An 18,150-nucleotide genomic window follows, 5' to 3' on the forward strand; every position below is an offset into this window, starting at 1 on the left:
AATACAGGTGGTGGTGGTGGAGTGAAGCTCATTTTGCCAAACTGAATTCAAGTCTTCGATTTCCTTTTTAAGCTTTGATATTTTTACAAAATACAACCAATAACAAAGGCTCCTCAAAGACTCGGGCTCATGATACCATTTGTTGGAACAATGGCAGCATGCAACAACTGATTTGCAAAGCAGAATCAATGAAAATCGAAGCCAAAAAGAAAAAGAAAAGAAAGCAGCAACAAAGTTTTTGAACACTAAGCAAAATTGTAACTGAACAATCATCTTTTTTATTCAAATTTCAAAATGTATTTAAGTTACAAAATGATAAACAACAGTCACCTAATAGCTTAACTGCCCCAACTAATGCATATCTAATACTGGCTTAAAACAAAATATAAAAATAAGCTGACATACCAGCTTTTACATCAAAATCACATCACTAACTTAATCTTACTAACTTTGTAAGTAAGTTAAGATTGAACTAAACTAAATTACATAAGAACAAAATGTCCAAATTGGATTGATTCATTCGGTCCAGCTTCAGTTTTGCGCACCAAGCAATGTTGCTGAGCTCGATGGCTGCATTTCAGTTGCTTTGCTGCTGCTGATCTTGACAGTAGCTGGCTGCTGGTTCCATGTTGCATTGCAGTCCTGCTTCAACAGTTTCATGGGAAAGGAAATCCGATGAAACCTTAAAGACGAATTGATCATTCCAGGTTGGGTTTTCGTTGCTGTGACGGTCAATACAAGTGCGGAGCTTGAAGGAGGAATTGTTCCAAGCAAGGGCGTAAGTTTTCGTTTGGTGACTCGTATTTGTACCCGATCGTTCCTTAAGTCCTTGCGCAGAAATTAAGGTTATTTCCAGCACATAAATTTTCTCCATCTAAGCCTTCTTTCTTTCTTTCTTAACTCAGAAATTGATCGAGAAAAGAAAGAACCTGGGAGATTACCAAGAAAGGCACCTTTGAAGGGAAGGGTATTGCCGGTGAAAAACTCCGACAAAGAAAAGATGAAAAGGAATTAGGACAAAGATTGATGATTTGTAAGTGTAGGAGATTCTGATTCTTTGAGTAAAATATGAAAAATGCATGCGAGAAAACTGGAGAAAACATTGACTTGTGTTGGTTGGTAGGGTTGGGCCAGGTTGTGCAGTGCATGTTGGAAGCATATTTAGGGTAGTTTTGTTTACATTGTAAAAAGTTTTAAGGAATTTGTTTTTACATTTTCCTATATTTATTTCACACAAAATAGTTTGATCAACGAAAAATGACTTACAGAGCAATGGAAAAAAGCTCCTCAATAGATAATTTTACTTTTTATATAAAATTAACTTAAATAAAGTTTAATATTATTATATTGATAATAAATTTTTTATTTTTAAAAATATTTAAAATATTAATATAAAATATTATATTTTTAATATTATTAAACATAAGTATTTAATTATTTATATTTAATCATATAATAAATTATTAATATAATTAATATAATTTATTATTTTTAATAAAATATTTAATATTTTAATTTTATTTTAATAGTAAATTTTAAAATAATAATTTTAAATAATATTATTCACATATTATTGAAAATATCAATATTAATATTTTAATACTAAATATTTATTACAATTATAAATATATTAATAATAAATTTTAGTAGTATAAATGTTAAAATATGTCATAAGTTTATATACTCTTCACAAATTTGCTATTTAGTTTCGTAATTTTATTTTCAAGAATTTAGTCCTCTACTTTCCAGATTTGAAAATCAAATCCAACTGTTGACATTGTTGATTTCTTTGTCAAATTTTTTAATGCCAAATTTTTAAATAAAAAAAACTCAGTTGGTAGTCATGTAACTAAAAAATAATCGTTGCAATGAACCTAAATTTAACAAAATATTTTTAATATATGTAAAAACAATGTAAAATATAAAATTATAGATATAAAATAAACTCAATTAAATAATAAAAAAATCTAAAATGTATGTTTATTTAATCGAAAACGACTTTTATGAAATATTTTTAAAGAACCTGCCAAATAAAAGAAAATATTTTACATAGATTCATCCAAACACCTGAAAATATTAAATTTTACAGAAAAGTAAGTCATTTTTTAAAAATCATTTTTCAGAAGCCATTTTCAGTGAAACAAATGGAGCTTTAGTTTTAAGTGTTGGAACCACCAACAATTGTATAACAAATGTTGTACCCAAGTTACACACTGCCTTGACACAAATGGCAAAAATGTTGTACATAAAAAAAAAAAGAAAACCCCTCAACCACGTAATTAATTATACACGCTAAATAGCAGACAAGAATATTACAACATACTACTCAATCTTACTCCAAGTGTAAAGTTATACATAAATTATAATTTAATGTTTAATATTATTTATAAAATTTGATTTCGTGTAATTATATATATTAATTAAATTTTAATTTAATTTAATGAAATAAATACATTAATTTATTTTATATTGAATAAATATAATTATTTATATAAATAATATGCAAACATAAAATGATATGATATAAAAATAATGTTAGTAATTTAAAAAAATTATATAAATTATTTATGAAAATTGAATCAAATCAAGATGTCATGTATAACATTACATGTTGAAATAAAGTTAACGATAGTTTTAAGATTTATCCCTATTTATAAATGACTAAACTAAGCATATTTAAGGTTGTTCATATTATTTGTATTTAATATAATTTATAAAAAATCTAATTAGCATAATTTTTATATAGTATTATATATAACCTTTATCTCATATAAACGAGATAATATATAAAATTAAAAACTATATAATACGAAGGTGGAACTCAAATTCAATTTATATTTTATTTAAAAGAATTTAAATATTGGATGAGAGTTTTGAGTTTTCAAATAACAATTAAAAAGAAATTTAATTACACCATCTAATAGAGATAGGACAGTTAAGTGTAAAGTCCAAAAGAAATTGGGCTATTTTTTAGGCCTCACAGATTGAAGGTCGGTTAAAAAAAGCAAGACATAGCGAGATAAACCCAAAACCCTCACTCAGCTCTTTTTGCCATCTTCTTCTTGGTTCTCATTCGCCTCTTTTGGCGGAACATCTTATTGTTTCGAGGGGTTGTTGTTCAGTTTCAAGGTTTCTTGCTTTTTTGTTTTTACTAGTTTCAATCTGCAGCCATGGGAAAAGCAAAAAAGGCCCCCAAATTTGCTGGCATGAAGAAAATAGTCACTCAAAAAGCTATTAAACAGCTAGTGTTTTTTCCCCGTTTTCCTAATCCTCTTTTTTTAAATAAAAAAAAAATTTCCTTCTCTTTAATTTACTTTGCTTGATATAATCATCTGGATTGATTGTTGTTTATGTAAAATTTCAGTTACAAGGACCAAGTTTTGAACCCTAACAAGAAGGACCTCAGCAAGGAAAAACTCCCCAGAAACGTGTAAGCTTATTTATATTCTTGTATGCTATTTCTAATTCTTCTCTACATCGTTTTTTTTTAATTTAAGATTTTATTGGTTCCTTTCCAATTTTGTTGATTGTTATATGGACCAGGCCGAACGTTTCTTCAGCTCTTTTCTTTACACACAACACCTCCTTGGGACCGCCTTATCGTGTTTTGGTTGATACCAACTTCATCAATTTCTCCATCCAGAACAAAGTAAGTACTTCGTAGTTCTTGCCCTCTTGAATTTTGTAAGTACTTCGTAGTTCTTGCCCTCTTGAATTTTGTTTTAGGGTTTAATTTGAATGTGATAATAGTAAAATTAGGTCTGTTATAAGATGTTTATAATCCCCTCTTGCAAAGTAAAAAAATAAATTGCAATGTTAATTTTATCCACATGCTCTTTTCTTATGATTCCATTTCTTGTCATTGATAATTCTTAACATTTTTTCCCCTTTGGTAGTTGGATCTGGAGAAGGGAATGATGGACTGCTTATATGCAAAATGTGAGTTATGGAGTTGGTTTTCCTTTTAAACATTACTTTGAATACATTGTGCATTTTTCTTAATTGCTAAATCTGTCTTTTTTAGTTACAATCCTGGTCCTTTTTGTTGCTGAATCTAATCTGTTCTTTTGCATTTGAAGGCACTCCTTGTATCACAGATTGTGTGATGGCTGAGCTTGAAAAATTGGGCCAAAAGTACCGTGTAGCTTTGAGGTAAAGCTTCCATTAACCTTTAATATGCAATATCTCTTTGCAGTGTCTTATCTGGCTAAATGCATCTAAATGTTAGTCTTTGTTTCTTAATTTGCCCTCAATCTATCTTTGGAACCTTGATTCATTTGTTGCAATACGACTTGGTCAATGCTTCTAAATGCTAGTCTTTGTTTCTTAATTTGCCTCAATCTATCTTTGGAACCTTGATTCATTTGTTGCAATACGACTTGGTTCAACAGTTATTTCTGAACTGGTATTTCATATTTAATTTTATTTCGATATTGACAATGACAACCTCTTTGCAGTTCACTGGCCATAGTTTTCCTTACATTAGCTAATAAGTGTTCTCTCTGTCTCTTGCAGGATTGCTAAGGATCCTCGTTTTGAAAGATTGCCATGTGTCCATCAAGGAACCTATGCTGATGACTGTATTGTTGAGAGAGTTACACAGGCATGAACTTAGTATCTTATGTGCAATTATATGCTAGCATCATTCTATCCTTTCAATGGAAATTTGCTATAAAAATTTATTTAGGATTTATTTGATGTTTGTTTACTTGATGTTTTGGTCTATAAACACACTATTTAAGGCATGTACTGCAGTTTTGCATTATGAACGATTAGAACAAACCAAGAGGAACCTCTTTCAACCATTTAAAGACAAAGAACTCTGAAGTATCTCTCTCTCTCACTTTAGAGCAATTGACTTCTTAAGATGTAAACTTCTGGACTTGCATTGGTGTCTTCAAAGAATCTGCCTGAACTTTGTGGCTTGTCTAATTTGAAGAAAACTTCAGTGATAAGATGGATTAATAAGGATGGTCTGCAATAACACCTCAGCACCTCTGTTGTCTGTTAATTTGATTTTATGTGGGGTGACTTCAAGCCTGCTCCATCCTTACTGCTTATACTTACATTCTTAGAGTTTGTCTTGGCTAAGGCTGTTGTTATTTTGATTTTATAACTGCCTTCCCTTTTGTTTTTTCTGTTTATTTTCTTCAAACATGAAGTTTATTCATTCTGCAAATTATTACTTCTAATTAACTATGTGTTTCATTGGAAACAGCACAAATGCTTCATTGTTGCTACATGTGATCGGGACTTGAAGAGAAGGATTCGTAAGGTATGTATGATTAGTTAGGCGAGCTGGCATTGCATTTGAACTGAACTCTGATGGATAAAACTTATTTATTGGCAGGTTCCTGGTGTGCCAATTATGTATGTCACTCAGCACAAGTACTCAATTGAACGACTTCCTGAAGCAACCATTGGTGGAGGTAAGCTACATAATATTGTTATTATTATTGTTTTCTTTGTTCTTTTCTTATCTGTTGCTCATTTTGAATTATTTTATTTTATCTTATTTGCAGCTCCAAGATTTTGACATGCAAGTATTGATATTTCAGTAGCAGTGATCTCTGGGTTCAATTTTGATACGATGAGATAAAGTAGTTGAGGTTGTAGATGGGCTATATATTATATATAGCTAAACATTTATTTGCCCAACCTATGTAATCAGCACCTCTCCCAGTGTTTTATTTACTCTTTTCCAGATTAACATAGTGCATGTCTTCGATAGGTGATCTTAATGGGTGATAATTTGAGAGGCGTATACTATTTTAACAGTATAATACACTGTACTTGTTTATGACAATTGTAGTCATATTTCTTACTTCGATAATCTGAATTTGCTACTAATTGGATCCATACGAGACTTGTTTCTAACGTCATGGAGGTGAAGCTAGTTGTGAAACACAATATTTTATCACCACAAGGAACTACACAAAGGGAACATCATTCACGTTAATTTAATAACCTTAAGAAAAATCTTGGCGCAAACTATATCAATGAACAGAGATATTCTGACCCAACACCTACAACCCCATCCATAATCATTCCCCTACCATACTGCTTCATCTGCCACAAGGTTATCACTGTCATCGTTTATCCGATCACAAAACAATATTCGTTAGAAACTCCAAACTCCTGCTCTATGAGTCTTTAAGACTTTTTCTGATTGAATTCTTTTACTTACATGTAAAACTACATGAACGAACTCTTTGTTCTAGATCTTTGGTATTATTAGCAACTATGTCAGCATTCTTGCGTCAACGATCCGTCGTCTGATCCATTTTCAAATGCCTCCCCTATCTCCCCACCTTCATCAAACTCTCAAAGATCCATTTCGGTCTTCAGCCGCACAGGCATAATTGTTCTCCTTTCTCTCATGGTCATCCTGGGAGTATTCACACCCTGGTCAGGTATGTCCCAGTCCATGTTCTCTAACTCGAGAAAGGTATCATCTCTCTCCAAATGGCGAGACTACTCTATGGCTGAAGCCGCGTCGTTCGTCACCAAAAATGGTACCATAATTGTGTGCGCCGTCAGCCAACCTTACTTGCCTTTTCTTAACAATTGGTTGATTAGTATTACCAGACAAAAGCACCAAGAAATGGTCCTTGTGATAGCTGAGGATTATGCTATACTCTTCATAAGGTTAATGAAAAATGGCCTGGCCATGCCGTGCTAGTCCTGCCCGCACTCGATTCACAATCTGCCTATAAATTTGGCTCTTAGGTTCAATTCCTGTTTTTCATATCTGGGTTTGTTTACTGAAAGTTACCTTCTTATTGATGCTGATGGGCTGCTTGGTTTGTAGGGGTTCTTCAATTTTACTTCTAGGAGGCCACGGCATTTGTTGCAAATTTTGGAGCTTGGCTATAGTGTGATGTATAATGATGTTGATATGGTGTGGTTCGGAGACCCCTTTTGCTATCTTGAAGGAAATCATGACGTTTACTTCTCTGATGACATGGCTGCGGTATGTATGCTAGCTTTGCTATATCGTTGTTAATTTGTTTTGCTTTATATGTAGCTTAATTTCATATTTGGAAGCATGGAACAGAGGAATGGATAAACATTGCTCGACATGTTTTATAACGTGTCATTCAGAATATTCATTAAGATTAAGCTAATATAAGCAGTTAATTAAAGTTATATTCTGTAATTAACCTAATGGGCACCCAAGACCTCAGACTCTAGGATACTGTAAAATGGACATATTGTGCTGCCTTGCTGCATTTATTATATACTTTTTCCATGCTTCTTCTCTTTGGTTGATCAGGTGAAGCCTCTGAACCATCCCCATGATTTGCCACCTCCAGGAAAAAAGGGTCGCACTTATATATATGCAGTTGCGTGATTTTCCTGCGTCCGACGGATGGAGCAAAACTAGTTATGAAGAAATGGACTGAGGAGCTTCAAGCTCAGCCATGGTCCAAAGCAAAGAAAGCTAACGATCAACCTGCTTTTAACTGGGCACTAAACAAAACTGCTGGATTGGTATGTCTATGTATCTTATCGCCATTACCATTTTAGGCTTGTATTCTATCCTTTTATCCGTTCTACTTCTTTGTTATTCATTTCTGGATTTTCCTCAGTTACCTTGATAATTGCCTTTTAAATCTTGTGGCTAACTCATTATCCGTATTTGAAAAGTATTGCTATCAATGCGGTTCTTTTTTATTCAAATGAATCCTCAATCGTGTAACTTAGACTGCATATGTTGGCAAGCCGGAAATTGGTTCATCGTAATGCTGACGAAACATGCATGGTTAAATCCACCTATAGGTTCTTTAGATATTTCATTTGCTTCTATGTACTACTTCCTTCTGTATGTCACAAAAACTGTCAGGTGGCTCATTCATCATAGGACCTTCATTACTGGTTCATTGCAAATTGTTGTTGGTCATTGCCTCTATGTAACGATTCCGGGGTGTGAGATCTGTGCTTCTACGAGCCTTCTCTCTCTCTCTCTCTCTCTCTCTCTCTCTGTGATATTCATAAATTGATGGTATGTGATCAATTATTAGATGTTTCGGGTATTTCCGATAATCATGAATTGATGATACTTTCTGCAGGTGGATTTATACCTGCTGCCCCAGACAGAATTCCCAACGGGAGGATTATACTTCAAGAACCAGACATGGGTGCAGCAAAGAGCAAACCAAGGGAAGGAACGTTATAATTCATGAGAATTATATCACAGGTTTTGAGAAGAAGATAAAGCCCGAGAGTATGGGCTATGGTTGGTCGATGATCATGCCCTCGAGTCTCCACTAGGCAGATTATGAAAAAAGTTGGAAGATCTTATCATTCCTTCCTGCAGAAACCAATTACAACCTCAATGAACATTGTAAGAGGTGGAGGCTTTACTTATATCCCATGCTTGTATGGGCTTAGATGCACATGGTTCATTGGCAGCAAGCAATGCTTATTTATTTATTGTCAATCTGAGGGTTTTCCCTGAGCTGATCAATCAAGTTTTTGTCACAATATTTGCTTGAGATTATGCAAGTAGAAATGAATGTCTTTTTGTTATATAAAGCATTAGAATAGTATGGTTTGTTGGTTAACAAGTGACTAGCGATTGTAATGTATGCTTTTACATGGATGGGGTAAAAACCTGGACAGTGATGACAGAGTATGTGGGCTGTCCTCCTCCATTTTCTTTTCTTAAATAAATTGCCTGGAAAATGGGTATTGCTTCCGCTTACGTTTGTTGAGAACAGCAGAGCATTGAATTGAAGTGAGTCTTTTTTTCCTCTTTATTCAAACCTACTTTACACGGGATTACTAAATATGTATATCATTACTCATCAACACATGATCTGATTGCTCAAGATTTCTTCAACACGTGATATGATTGCTGTAAAAAGAAATCAGAAATTCGAAAATGTATCGAATGCGTTTGCCGGGAGTCGAACCTGGGTCAATTGTTTTGGAGGCAATTATCTTGTTTGAGTAGGAATTCAATTACTGTAGAAAATTGTCGGCCAACAGTAAATTAATATATTTATTCCTGGAAAATGAAAATGGAGTATGGTCGAGATTAGAGATAGAGGCAGCACTATCAAAAAGACCATTTCCATCCCTTTTCCTATTTATAGTAAAATCAAAATTCTATTTTTTTTTATTTTTATAATTACAAATCTATTATTCTATTTCTTTTTGTTCTATTTACTAAATTAACGACTTTCAATGTAAAAAGGTTTCTTTTTGACAAATCTTATTTGTTCTTATCTTATTTTTTATTTATAAATAAAATAATATTTATCAGTAAAAAATAAGTCATTGTGATAATAATTATATAATATATTTACACTACAGACAAGGTAAGAAAAATCTGAATTAAGCTAAAGACAGGGTTAACTAAAATGAAGGGGAATATTAGATTCTGGACCCAAAGTTGCAGCTGGGAGCCAGATTCCTATTTGTCTTTTAATCTTTACCCTTTTCTCTTCTCTTCAGTGTTTGTTTCACAGTCACCCTTTACTTCTTACGTCAACCCCTTTCCTTTTATCTCCAAATTTATCGCTTCTTTTGCTTTCATCCTTCGGACCAATATATATATATATATATAAAGACTCCAGCAAAAGAAAATTCCCTTTCCATATGTCTATTGCTTTGTGATGTATATGTCACACTCTAATCTGTGTTCATCTTCGACAATTCATTGACCTTCCAAATCCATCTAAATTCCCATTATTATAGCCATATTTACTTACAGATCATAATACTACTAGTCACTAGCTTTTCTCTTTTCGTGTTAAATAAACACTGAAGAAACACCCACTTCCAACCTTTACTTTTGCTTTTTGGGTCTTGAGTTGTTTTTTTTCCTCTTTATCGAGCTGTTGTTTTGGATGAGAATGTAAATGGGTTCTTTAGAAAGTCCAATTTCATTGAAGAGAGCTGGTAGTAGGAACGAAAGGAACCCTTTTTTGAGCCGAACTAGATCGAGGTTTTCTCGTTTCTTGCTCTTCAACAAGCTAGATTACATCCAATGGATTTGCACAGTTGTTGTTTTTCTCTTCTTTGTGGTGTTCTTTCAGATGTTTTTGCCTGGTTCAGTAATGGACAAATCTCCAGATTCCTTGGATGATAAAGATTTGGTATTTCGTGAATTGGGATACTTGAAAGAGATGGGTGGGTTAGATTTTGGTGAAGATATCACTTTGGAACCCTGTAAGCTTTTACAGAAATTTCAGAGTCAAAATAAACAATTCAACTTGGAATCTTCATCTGCTCTCAACCGTAGCCAACACCGTTTCCAATATAGAAAGCCTCAGCTTGCATTGGTTAGTGAAAATAATTCTCTTAAAAAAAAATTATACAATGGATTAATTATAAGGGGACATTTTGTATTATTGGATCTTTTTCTCCATGCTGCTACTTATGATATATATATATATTTTCTAAATTCATACTTGAAGGTGTTTGCTGATCTATTGGTTGACCCACAACAATTGCTAATGGTGACCATTGCAAATGCATTGAGAGAGGTTGGTTATGAAATTCAGGTAAATAACACTAAGTTCTGGGAACTTCACCATTGTGAGTTTGATTGTTTTCCTTTCCTTTTCTTTTCCGTTTTTTAGTTTTAATGGTATAATCCTTTTTGTTAAGTCTAGGGCATACTACATGTCTTTCAGTTGTTAACTTAGTGTTTATCTTAGAAAGTAATAGCAGTGACAATAACAGAATCTTAGAAACTAAGTTAATCTTGTGTTTTAATTATTTTTCCTTGGAAGGTCTACTCCATTGAAGATGGTCCTGCGTACGATGTCTGGCAAAACATTGGAATTCCAGTCACTTTTCTTAAATTCAATCCCAGTGGGATTGGTGTTGATTGGCTCAAGTACGTGGATTTTGTTCATAATCTCTGTTAAATTCACTTTTGGAATCTAATTATGGTATACGGTGTATCAATCTGCAGCTATAATGGCATACTTGTTAGCTCCCTTGAGGCCAAGAGTGTTTTCTCAAGGTAAGATATGCTATTCTATTTCCTCTGCAAGAAAAACTTCCTAGTTCCAAACTTTTCTTATGTTTCCCCCAGTAGACTCTTAGTGGTTTTCCAAGTGAAGAAGATCGTATTGTTACAGCTATATAGATGAACCGCAGTTGTGTTTTAGTGAAGTTTTTTGGCTGCTGTTGAGATAAAAAAAAAATCAGCTGGCAACACCTTTTACCTATGGCTGTCTGACGTTTAAGATCAATTTAGCATAATACTGAAGACATTAATACACTTTATTTTATATTTTTACTACTTATGCTCAAGTCTGAGTCAATTAACATGAATGAGTGTACTTGTTATAGTTTTATGCAGGAACCTTTTAAATCTCTTCCACTTATATGGACCATCCATGAAAGAGCTCTTGCTGTTCGCTCAAGACAATACACATCAGCAGGGCAGATTGAGCTTGTGAATGATTGGAAAAATGTTTTCAATCGTGCTACTGTTGTTGTCTTCCCAAACTATGCGCTTCCGGTAATAGTTATCAGATAATCTTTTGGTCATCAATTCATTGTCAGCAACTTACTAACTAACAATGGCTAAGGATATAGGTTTTATTTGGTCCCATTTAGGTCTGAAGAAGTGCTAAATTCTTGGATAATATTCTAGAAACTGGTTTATATTCTGAGCCAGTTTCTACTTCATTCCTGCTTCATGCAACTTTACTTCCCCTAATCTAAGAGTGGGGCTTTAACTTGAGATTAGTTTCCAGTGATTTGGCTTCCTTCTGCAGATGATCTATTCTACATTTGATACTGGAAATTATTATGTTATTCCTGGTTCTCCTGCTGATGCATGGAAAGGAGAGAATGCAATGTATTTGTACAAAGATAATCAGCGTGCGAGTATGGGCTATGGACCTAATGAAGTGCTTATTGCAATTGTTGGAAGTCAATTTATGTACAGAGGCTTGTGGTTGGAGCATGCACTTATTTTACAGGCTTTATTGCCGCTCTTTGCCGACTTTTCTTCTGATAATGATTCTATTTCCCACCCTAAAATCATTGTTTTAAGCAGTGATTCAGCAAGCAACTACAGCATGGCTGTTGAGGTATGATTGTAATTACTTTATCCCATGACATGTGGATTAAGTTTATAGGTGGACATAGTTTTTGACCTTCTCATTAGTTTAATCCATTCCACATATATTTCGTGTTCCCCAGAAAATTGCTCTTAACTTAAGATATCCCAGTGGGGTGGTGAAGCATGTAGCTGTTCATGGAGATGTTGATGGCGTTCTGAGCATGACTGACCTTGTGATATATGGCTCGTTTCTTGAGGAGCCTTCATTTCCAGAAATTTTGATAAAAGCCATGAGCCATGGGAAACCGATCGTAGCACCAGATCTCTCCAATATAAGGAAATATGTAAGCTTCTAATGCTCTTACCAGTTCATCCATATTCTGGTTTATGAGGCAAATTACTGACTTTCTGTTGGAAATAACAATTAGGTAGATAACAGGGTAAACGGTTATCTTTTCCCTAAGGAGAATATTAGTGTTCTGACACAGATCATATTGCAAATGATATCCAAAGGAAAATTGTCACCATTGGCTCTAAACATTGCTTCGATTGGGAGAGGAACTGTTAAAAATATGATGGTTCAGGAAACTATTGAAGGATATGCGATGCTACTGGAAAATGTTCTCAAGTTTCCATCAGAAGTTGCACCTCCTAAGGCTGTTATAGAACTTCCTTCAAAGTTGAAGGAAGAATGGCAATGGAATCTATTTGTGAATCTTCAGAATTCTACACTTGAAGACAAGAGTTCCAAATTTTTAAACAATTTAGAGGAGCAGTGGAACCATTCTCAAAGAAAGAAGTTTGGTTCGCCAGTTGCTATGAATGATTCATTTTCATATGAGATTTGGGAGGAAGAAAAAAAGATGCATATTTTCGATACTAAAAGGAGACGAGAGGAACAAGAGGTAAGAAGTTGTTTTGGGAAGTAATATGTTATCCACAAATTCAGTTGTAACAATATAAGGAGTCTTTGTTTAGTTTTTACTGAATGAAGTTTCGTGCTCTTTCTAATATGTTGTAGTTGAAAGATAGAACTGATCAATCTCGTGGCACCTGGGAGGATGTATATCGAAATGCCAAGAGGGCTGATCGTGCAAGGAATGACCTGCATGAAAGGGATGAGAGGGAACTCGAAAGGACTGGTCAACCATTGTGTATCTATGAACCTTACTTTGGTGAAGGAACATGGCCTTTCCTGCACCGAAGTTCTCTTTATCGTGGAATTGGATTGGTGAGTTATTGAAGCATCATATTGGGTTGGTCTTTTTGTTTTTATTCAATTTATTGATTTACTTGTAATAAATAAGAATTTGTATAAAAACTTAAAGCTGTGAAAAGACGGGCATTCATGTGCTGGAATCTCTAACTCTGAGGAATATGTATGCTCAATGGGTGTTGCAGTCCACCAAAGGTCGAAGACCCAGGATGGATGATGTTGATGGACCATCTCGTTTGGAACTTCTTAAAAACTCCTACTACCGAGATATTCTTGGTGAATATGGGGCCTTTTTTGCAATTGCTAACCGGATTGACCACCTACATAAGAATGCCTGGATAGGGTTTCAGTCATGGAGAGCAACGGCTAGGAAGGTAGGCCATTGCCACACTCCCAGCCTTGTTTTTTCTTGTTTATTTATTCCCCTTCAGAAAGCCCTTTTATCTCTGCATGCTGAACACATTTTAATATATTTTGTTCTTTTATTAAATACATTTTTCATATTTAATTGTGGGGCGTGAATCAGGCATCCTTGTCTGAAGTTGCTGAGACATCATTGTTAGGCGCCATTGAAAAGCGTAAGTATGGTGATGCTCTGTACTTTTGGGTTCGGATGGATAAGGATCCTAGAAACAGCTTGCAGCAGGACTTTTGGTCATTTTGTGATGCTATAAATGCTGGAAATTGCAAGTAAGAGCTTAATAGATCAATTATTTCAAATGCAAAAGCATGGAATTGTAAAAAATACTTGTGTATCTACCGTACTGGCATATTTTCTTGTCTCATTTACCATTCCATTGCAGGTTTGCATTCTCTGAGACTCTTAAAACGATGTATGGCATAAGGACCGAATTGAATTCTTTGCCACCCATGCCTGAAGATGGAGGCACATGGTCTGTCATGCAGAGTTGGGCTTTGCCGACAAAGTCCTTTCTCGAGTTTGTCATGTTTTCAAGGTTATAGTTGTTACACTCAATGGTTCTTTGCATGACCCTTCTAAGCTATGTCAATTTTATAACTTGTCTCAATGGCAGGATGTTTGTGGATGCATTAGATGCACAGATGTATGATGAGCACCATCAAAGTGGTCACTGTTATCTAAGTTTCTCAAAGGTAACTTGCTTATTTGCATTGATCTTCTCTTTCAAACAAGGTATAAATAAAGTGCGTTGTTATTATTAAAATTAATCTTATATCACCGGGAAATAACTGTTCATTGGACCGCCTGAAGTCACTCTGAGCCCTACAAATAGTACTGACGTATAAAGGTCTATAACTTGAATTGCCTGTTCTATTATTGAATGGCATTCCTTTCAAAGTAGTAATTTTGTTCTACAGGACAAGCATTGCTACTCAAGGATGCTCGAGCTACTTATAAATGTTTGGGCATACCACAGTGCACGACGGATGGTGTATGTGAATCCTGAGAGCGGTGTGATGCAAGAATACCACATATTCAAAGATCGGAGAGGTAAAATGTGGGTGAAATGGTTTGCCTTGAACACTTTAAAGGCGATGGATGAGGATTTGGCGGAGGAGGCAGATTCAGACCACTCAAAGAGAAGATGGATATGGCCATCGACAGGGGAGGTTGTGTGGCAAGGCGTACTGGATCGAGAGAGGAACATACGCAACCGTCAGAAAGAGAAAAGGAAGCAGAAAAGCAAGGATAAACAAGAGCGGATGAGGCATAAACACCGTCAAAAGGCCTTAGGTAAGTATGTGAAACCCCTTCCAGAAGAAGATATGGAAATTTCAAATTCAACATTATTAACATCTAACTAGCTTCATCAGTGTGTGTTTTGCAGCCAATCCATGCTAGTAGAATCTTTAATTTTTATTTTTTGCTAGAAAGGATGTGCATTATTTGTGTACATGTTAGGTTTTTTTTTTTTTTTTTTTAAATTTTTTATGTAAAGCTAACAGCATACCTCTGGTCATTGATGTTTATGAATGGCTCATATTGTATTTGGTGGAGATTATAGAAAAAAAAACGTGTTCGAGATGCAAATACAATGGTTAAAATTTATTCTCTCTTGGAATTACACTTTTAAGAAGAATGAAGAGAAGGCTTTAAAGATAAACATGAGATGGTCAATAATTATGTGGTGATATTCCAGACGGGATCGTATTTAGAACGTAATTTTGTTTCAAATTCATCCAGATATGATCGTAAGATATAGTGAATCTAGCATGTTTAAAACGATTAACCCCCAACTTTCAAGGTGTTTATGCACAAGAATTATTATTTACTCTACTCGTGCTAGGACTCCGCATAGAAGCACCAATAAATAAATATTACTTACTGTACATATAAGCAGAAAAAAAAAACATATTTTTTCCGCTTACTTTAGAAAACTGAGATTTTTTTTAAAGAAAAATGAAATCTTTGATACGAATGGCAGGCAGAAATCAGGAACATTATGACACCTTTGCTTTAGCTTCAAGCCAAAAACAAAATACACAAAAGGGGTAGGTTTAAACGCCACCTTTGGCCTTTGCTCATTATTATTTTGAACAGAAAATACAAAATGAAGACATCTAAGGTAGATCTGTATTGTATTATTATAATAAGTTTATAAAATAAAAGCAGAGCAGATAAATAAATCCGGGTGATAGTCTAAACAGCAGGGAAAAATACGCAAACAAAAGAAATTGAGTTCAGCTTGAGAAAAATACGCCATGTTTGCCCCATAAACCCATCCTCAGCCATGTGTATTAACAGCTTCCCACAGCAAATTCTTTGGAGCTGTGTTGCTTACGTCCCTGGCCTGCATTGCTGCAGTTCTCAGTGTCTTTATCGTTGATACATTGGCATCCCAAAAAGACAGACTTCTGTAAGGTAGATTATGTTTCTTGCAAAGATCCTTCACCACCGGAGATACCTTCCTTAATTGGCATCGGGGCAACCTGGGGAACAAATGGTGCTCTAACTGGAACTGCAAACCACCAAAGAACCAATCCATCCAAGATGAACACGCTATGTCCAATGTCCCGCTGGTCTGCTTCTCGAACCAGTCGTTGCCGTTTGGAGGTCCAACATATACATTTGCTGAGAAATGGTTCAAACAGAACTGGATATGTTGAATGGATGTAACAGCGAAGCTTGTTAGAACAAACATGAACCTTTCTGGCCAATTGGGTAGATAGGAAAGCAGGAGAGGTAACCAAGTCCAGAACACAAGGATCCCCATTATGTTAAATGCTCTATCTGGGACTTTCCGGTTTGAGAACAATAGCAGTAATGTCTGTAAATACAAGTTCACCCTTGCCACACACATAACAGGATAAAACGTCAAATGCTGGTAACTGATGAGAAACCTTGCAAGAGGGTCAAAATTCAACTTCCTTCCGTAAAAGCAAGACGTTAATGAATTGAAAAAACGTGAAGAGACTGCAAAAAAGGGGATATGCTGGAGGTCAGGGTCATAATCCAGGCTATTGCAGGCAATGTGGTGCGCATTGTGAGTCCATTTCCACCAGGCAATGCTGATACCGGTTAAACAATTCCCAGTGATTATCTGAGCAAGTCTGTTGTAACCACGGCTACTCATTACCTGGTAATGTCCAGAATCATGACCGACGTATGTACTTTGTATCCAAAGCATTCCCAACACCATGGCTGCACCCAGATGAGCCCACACGCTATCGCATCTCAAGACACCGTAAAGAACAATGGCAAACATGACAGCTACAGATGCTAATGAACAAAAAGCCACATGCCCTTTCGTTTCGAACATACCCATTTTGGAAAACTCCGTGACAAGCCTTCTGTAATCCTTGGACACATCCGAGACCTGAAAATCTTGGAGATAATACCCAGTGAACAACTTATCAAGATATTTCCAAGCGGTTCCAGGGTGATAAGCTATAAAGGCATCGGTAACATCTTGGCCAGCCAGATTCAGAAGCGGGATTTCCCCACCAGGATGCTCCTTAGCCCAATCCGAAACATTGTAAACTTTACCCTGGATTGAGATCCACAAATCTCCTGGTTTGTTGTGTTTTTTCAGCTCCTCGGCGGTAATGTACTCCTTCTTACCCTCCATTGATCCTCCCTCACCCAAAACACGAGAACAACAAGACGAAAGTATTCACAAAGGGGAGAAAATATAAATTAACCAGAGTCAAGAAAATCAAGCCAAGAAACCCCCGATTGGTCTTTTATCCGTATAATGAATGTATACTTAAATGGGATAGAATTGATTGAACCAAATCATCCCATTACCTGGGATTCTAATTTGGCTTTGATCTTAAAAGCTCCTCCTCCCAATGCTTAACCTCTTGTTGTTTGAGTTGCTTGAGGCATTAACGGGGTTATTTATAAAAAAGAAATTGGTTTGAGGGGTTTTTTTGACAGCGAAAGCCACGCGGTTGAACCAAAGCCAGCCAAAGAATACGTTAAAGAAAGATTTGAATCCCTAGTCATTTACAGTTTTACCAGCATCAGAATTCTAACAACTTGAAAATTTTTGTATGACAGGGGACAAGATTTGTGGGCCATGTTAGCCAGTGAAGGGCTGTGATCCGCTTTGCGCTATGAAGATATTTTGGGGAACGTGAGATGGAGCTTGGACCTCTCATCGCATCATGTGGGCTTTGTGGAGAAAGCCGCTGCCCTTTTCCCTGTTATTGCTTCGCATTTGACAGACCATCTTTCTCTTCTTTTTTTAAAAGCCAAGCAATTTAGCATGCTATTAATACTATATTTTAACCCAAATAGCTTCGCTAATTAATACAGGAATTTTTGTGTTTAATGCGTAATAACTGAAATAAATACAATGTATCTATTTATTAATTCGTCTAGGGTAAATATGTCATTTGAAAGCAATGTGTACAGACTAAAAAAGCATCTTCTGCCCATCAAGAAAGCAAAATTTTCAAACATTTTTATTGGGAC

General features: G+C 35.2%; 3 protein-coding genes and 1 pseudogene across 3 annotated transcripts; 3 read left to right on the top strand and 1 right to left on the bottom strand.

The window, feature by feature from the left end:
- The first annotated feature begins 3,020 nt into the window (after positions 1 to 3,020).
- Positions 3,021 to 5,859, top strand: LOC105802756 (uncharacterized). Its single transcript, XM_012634583.2, has 9 exons — positions 3,021 to 3,241; positions 3,365 to 3,430; positions 3,544 to 3,649; positions 3,897 to 3,939; positions 4,080 to 4,152; positions 4,516 to 4,603; positions 5,219 to 5,275; positions 5,351 to 5,429; positions 5,523 to 5,859. Exons 1-9 carry the CDS (start codon positions 3,171 to 3,173, stop codon positions 5,534 to 5,536), a joined length of 597 nt encoding a protein of 198 aa, XP_012490037.1. The 5' UTR covers positions 3,021 to 3,170; the 3' UTR covers positions 5,537 to 5,859.
- A 133-nt stretch (positions 5,860 to 5,992) lies between these two features.
- On the top strand, positions 5,993 to 8,702 carry LOC105802755 (UDP-D-xylose:L-fucose alpha-1,3-D-xylosyltransferase MGP4-like; annotated as a pseudogene).
- Positions 8,703 to 9,480: 778 nt separating this feature from the next.
- LOC105802753 (hypothetical protein) lies at positions 9,481 to 15,292 on the top strand. Its single transcript, XM_012634580.2, has 14 exons — positions 9,481 to 10,292; positions 10,428 to 10,514; positions 10,746 to 10,852; positions 10,931 to 10,981; positions 11,314 to 11,485; positions 11,745 to 12,062; positions 12,175 to 12,378; positions 12,463 to 12,939; positions 13,056 to 13,265; positions 13,436 to 13,624; positions 13,777 to 13,940; positions 14,054 to 14,206; positions 14,285 to 14,363; positions 14,589 to 15,292. The coding sequence occupies exons 1-14, from the start codon at positions 9,870 to 9,872 to the stop codon at positions 15,033 to 15,035; spliced, it is 3,081 nt and encodes a 1,026-aa protein (XP_012490034.1). The 5' UTR covers positions 9,481 to 9,869; the 3' UTR covers positions 15,036 to 15,292.
- A 431-nt stretch (positions 15,293 to 15,723) lies between these two features.
- Positions 15,724 to 17,577, bottom strand: LOC105802754 (delta(8)-fatty-acid desaturase 2). Its single transcript, XM_012634582.2, has one exon. It carries the CDS (start codon positions 17,297 to 17,299, stop codon positions 15,956 to 15,958), a length of 1,344 nt encoding a protein of 447 aa, XP_012490036.1. The 5' UTR covers positions 17,300 to 17,577; the 3' UTR covers positions 15,724 to 15,955.
- Between the last annotated feature and the right edge of the window lie 573 nt (positions 17,578 to 18,150).

This window comes from Gossypium raimondii, chromosome 11, assembly GCF_025698545.1.
Source record: "Gossypium raimondii isolate GPD5lz chromosome 11, ASM2569854v1, whole genome shotgun sequence".
In the NCBI taxonomy this organism is placed as follows: domain Eukaryota; kingdom Viridiplantae; phylum Streptophyta; class Magnoliopsida; order Malvales; family Malvaceae; genus Gossypium; species Gossypium raimondii.

Coding starts and splice junctions, on each gene's coding strand:
- LOC105802753 (XM_012634580.2), top strand. CDS start 9,870: ATGGGTTCTTTAGAAAGTCCAATTTCATTGAAGAGAGCTGGTAGTAGG. Junction 10,293..10,427: donor GAAAGCCTCAGCTTGCATTG/GTTAGTGAAAAT, acceptor TCATACTTGAAG/GTGTTTGCTGATCTATTGGT. Junction 10,982..11,313: donor GCCAAGAGTGTTTTCTCAAG/GTAAGATATGCT, acceptor TACTTGTTATAG/TTTTATGCAGGAACCTTTTA.
- LOC105802756 (XM_012634583.2), top strand. CDS start 3,171: ATGGGAAAAGCAAAAAAGGCCCCCAAATTTGCTGGCATGAAGAAAATA. Junction 3,650..3,896: donor ATTTCTCCATCCAGAACAAA/GTAAGTACTTCG, acceptor CCCCTTTGGTAG/TTGGATCTGGAGAAGGGAAT. Junction 5,276..5,350: donor TGAAGAGAAGGATTCGTAAG/GTATGTATGATT, acceptor ATTTATTGGCAG/GTTCCTGGTGTGCCAATTAT.
- LOC105802754 (XM_012634582.2), bottom strand. CDS start 17,299: ATGGAGGGTAAGAAGGAGTACATTACCGCCGAGGAGCTGAAAAAACAC.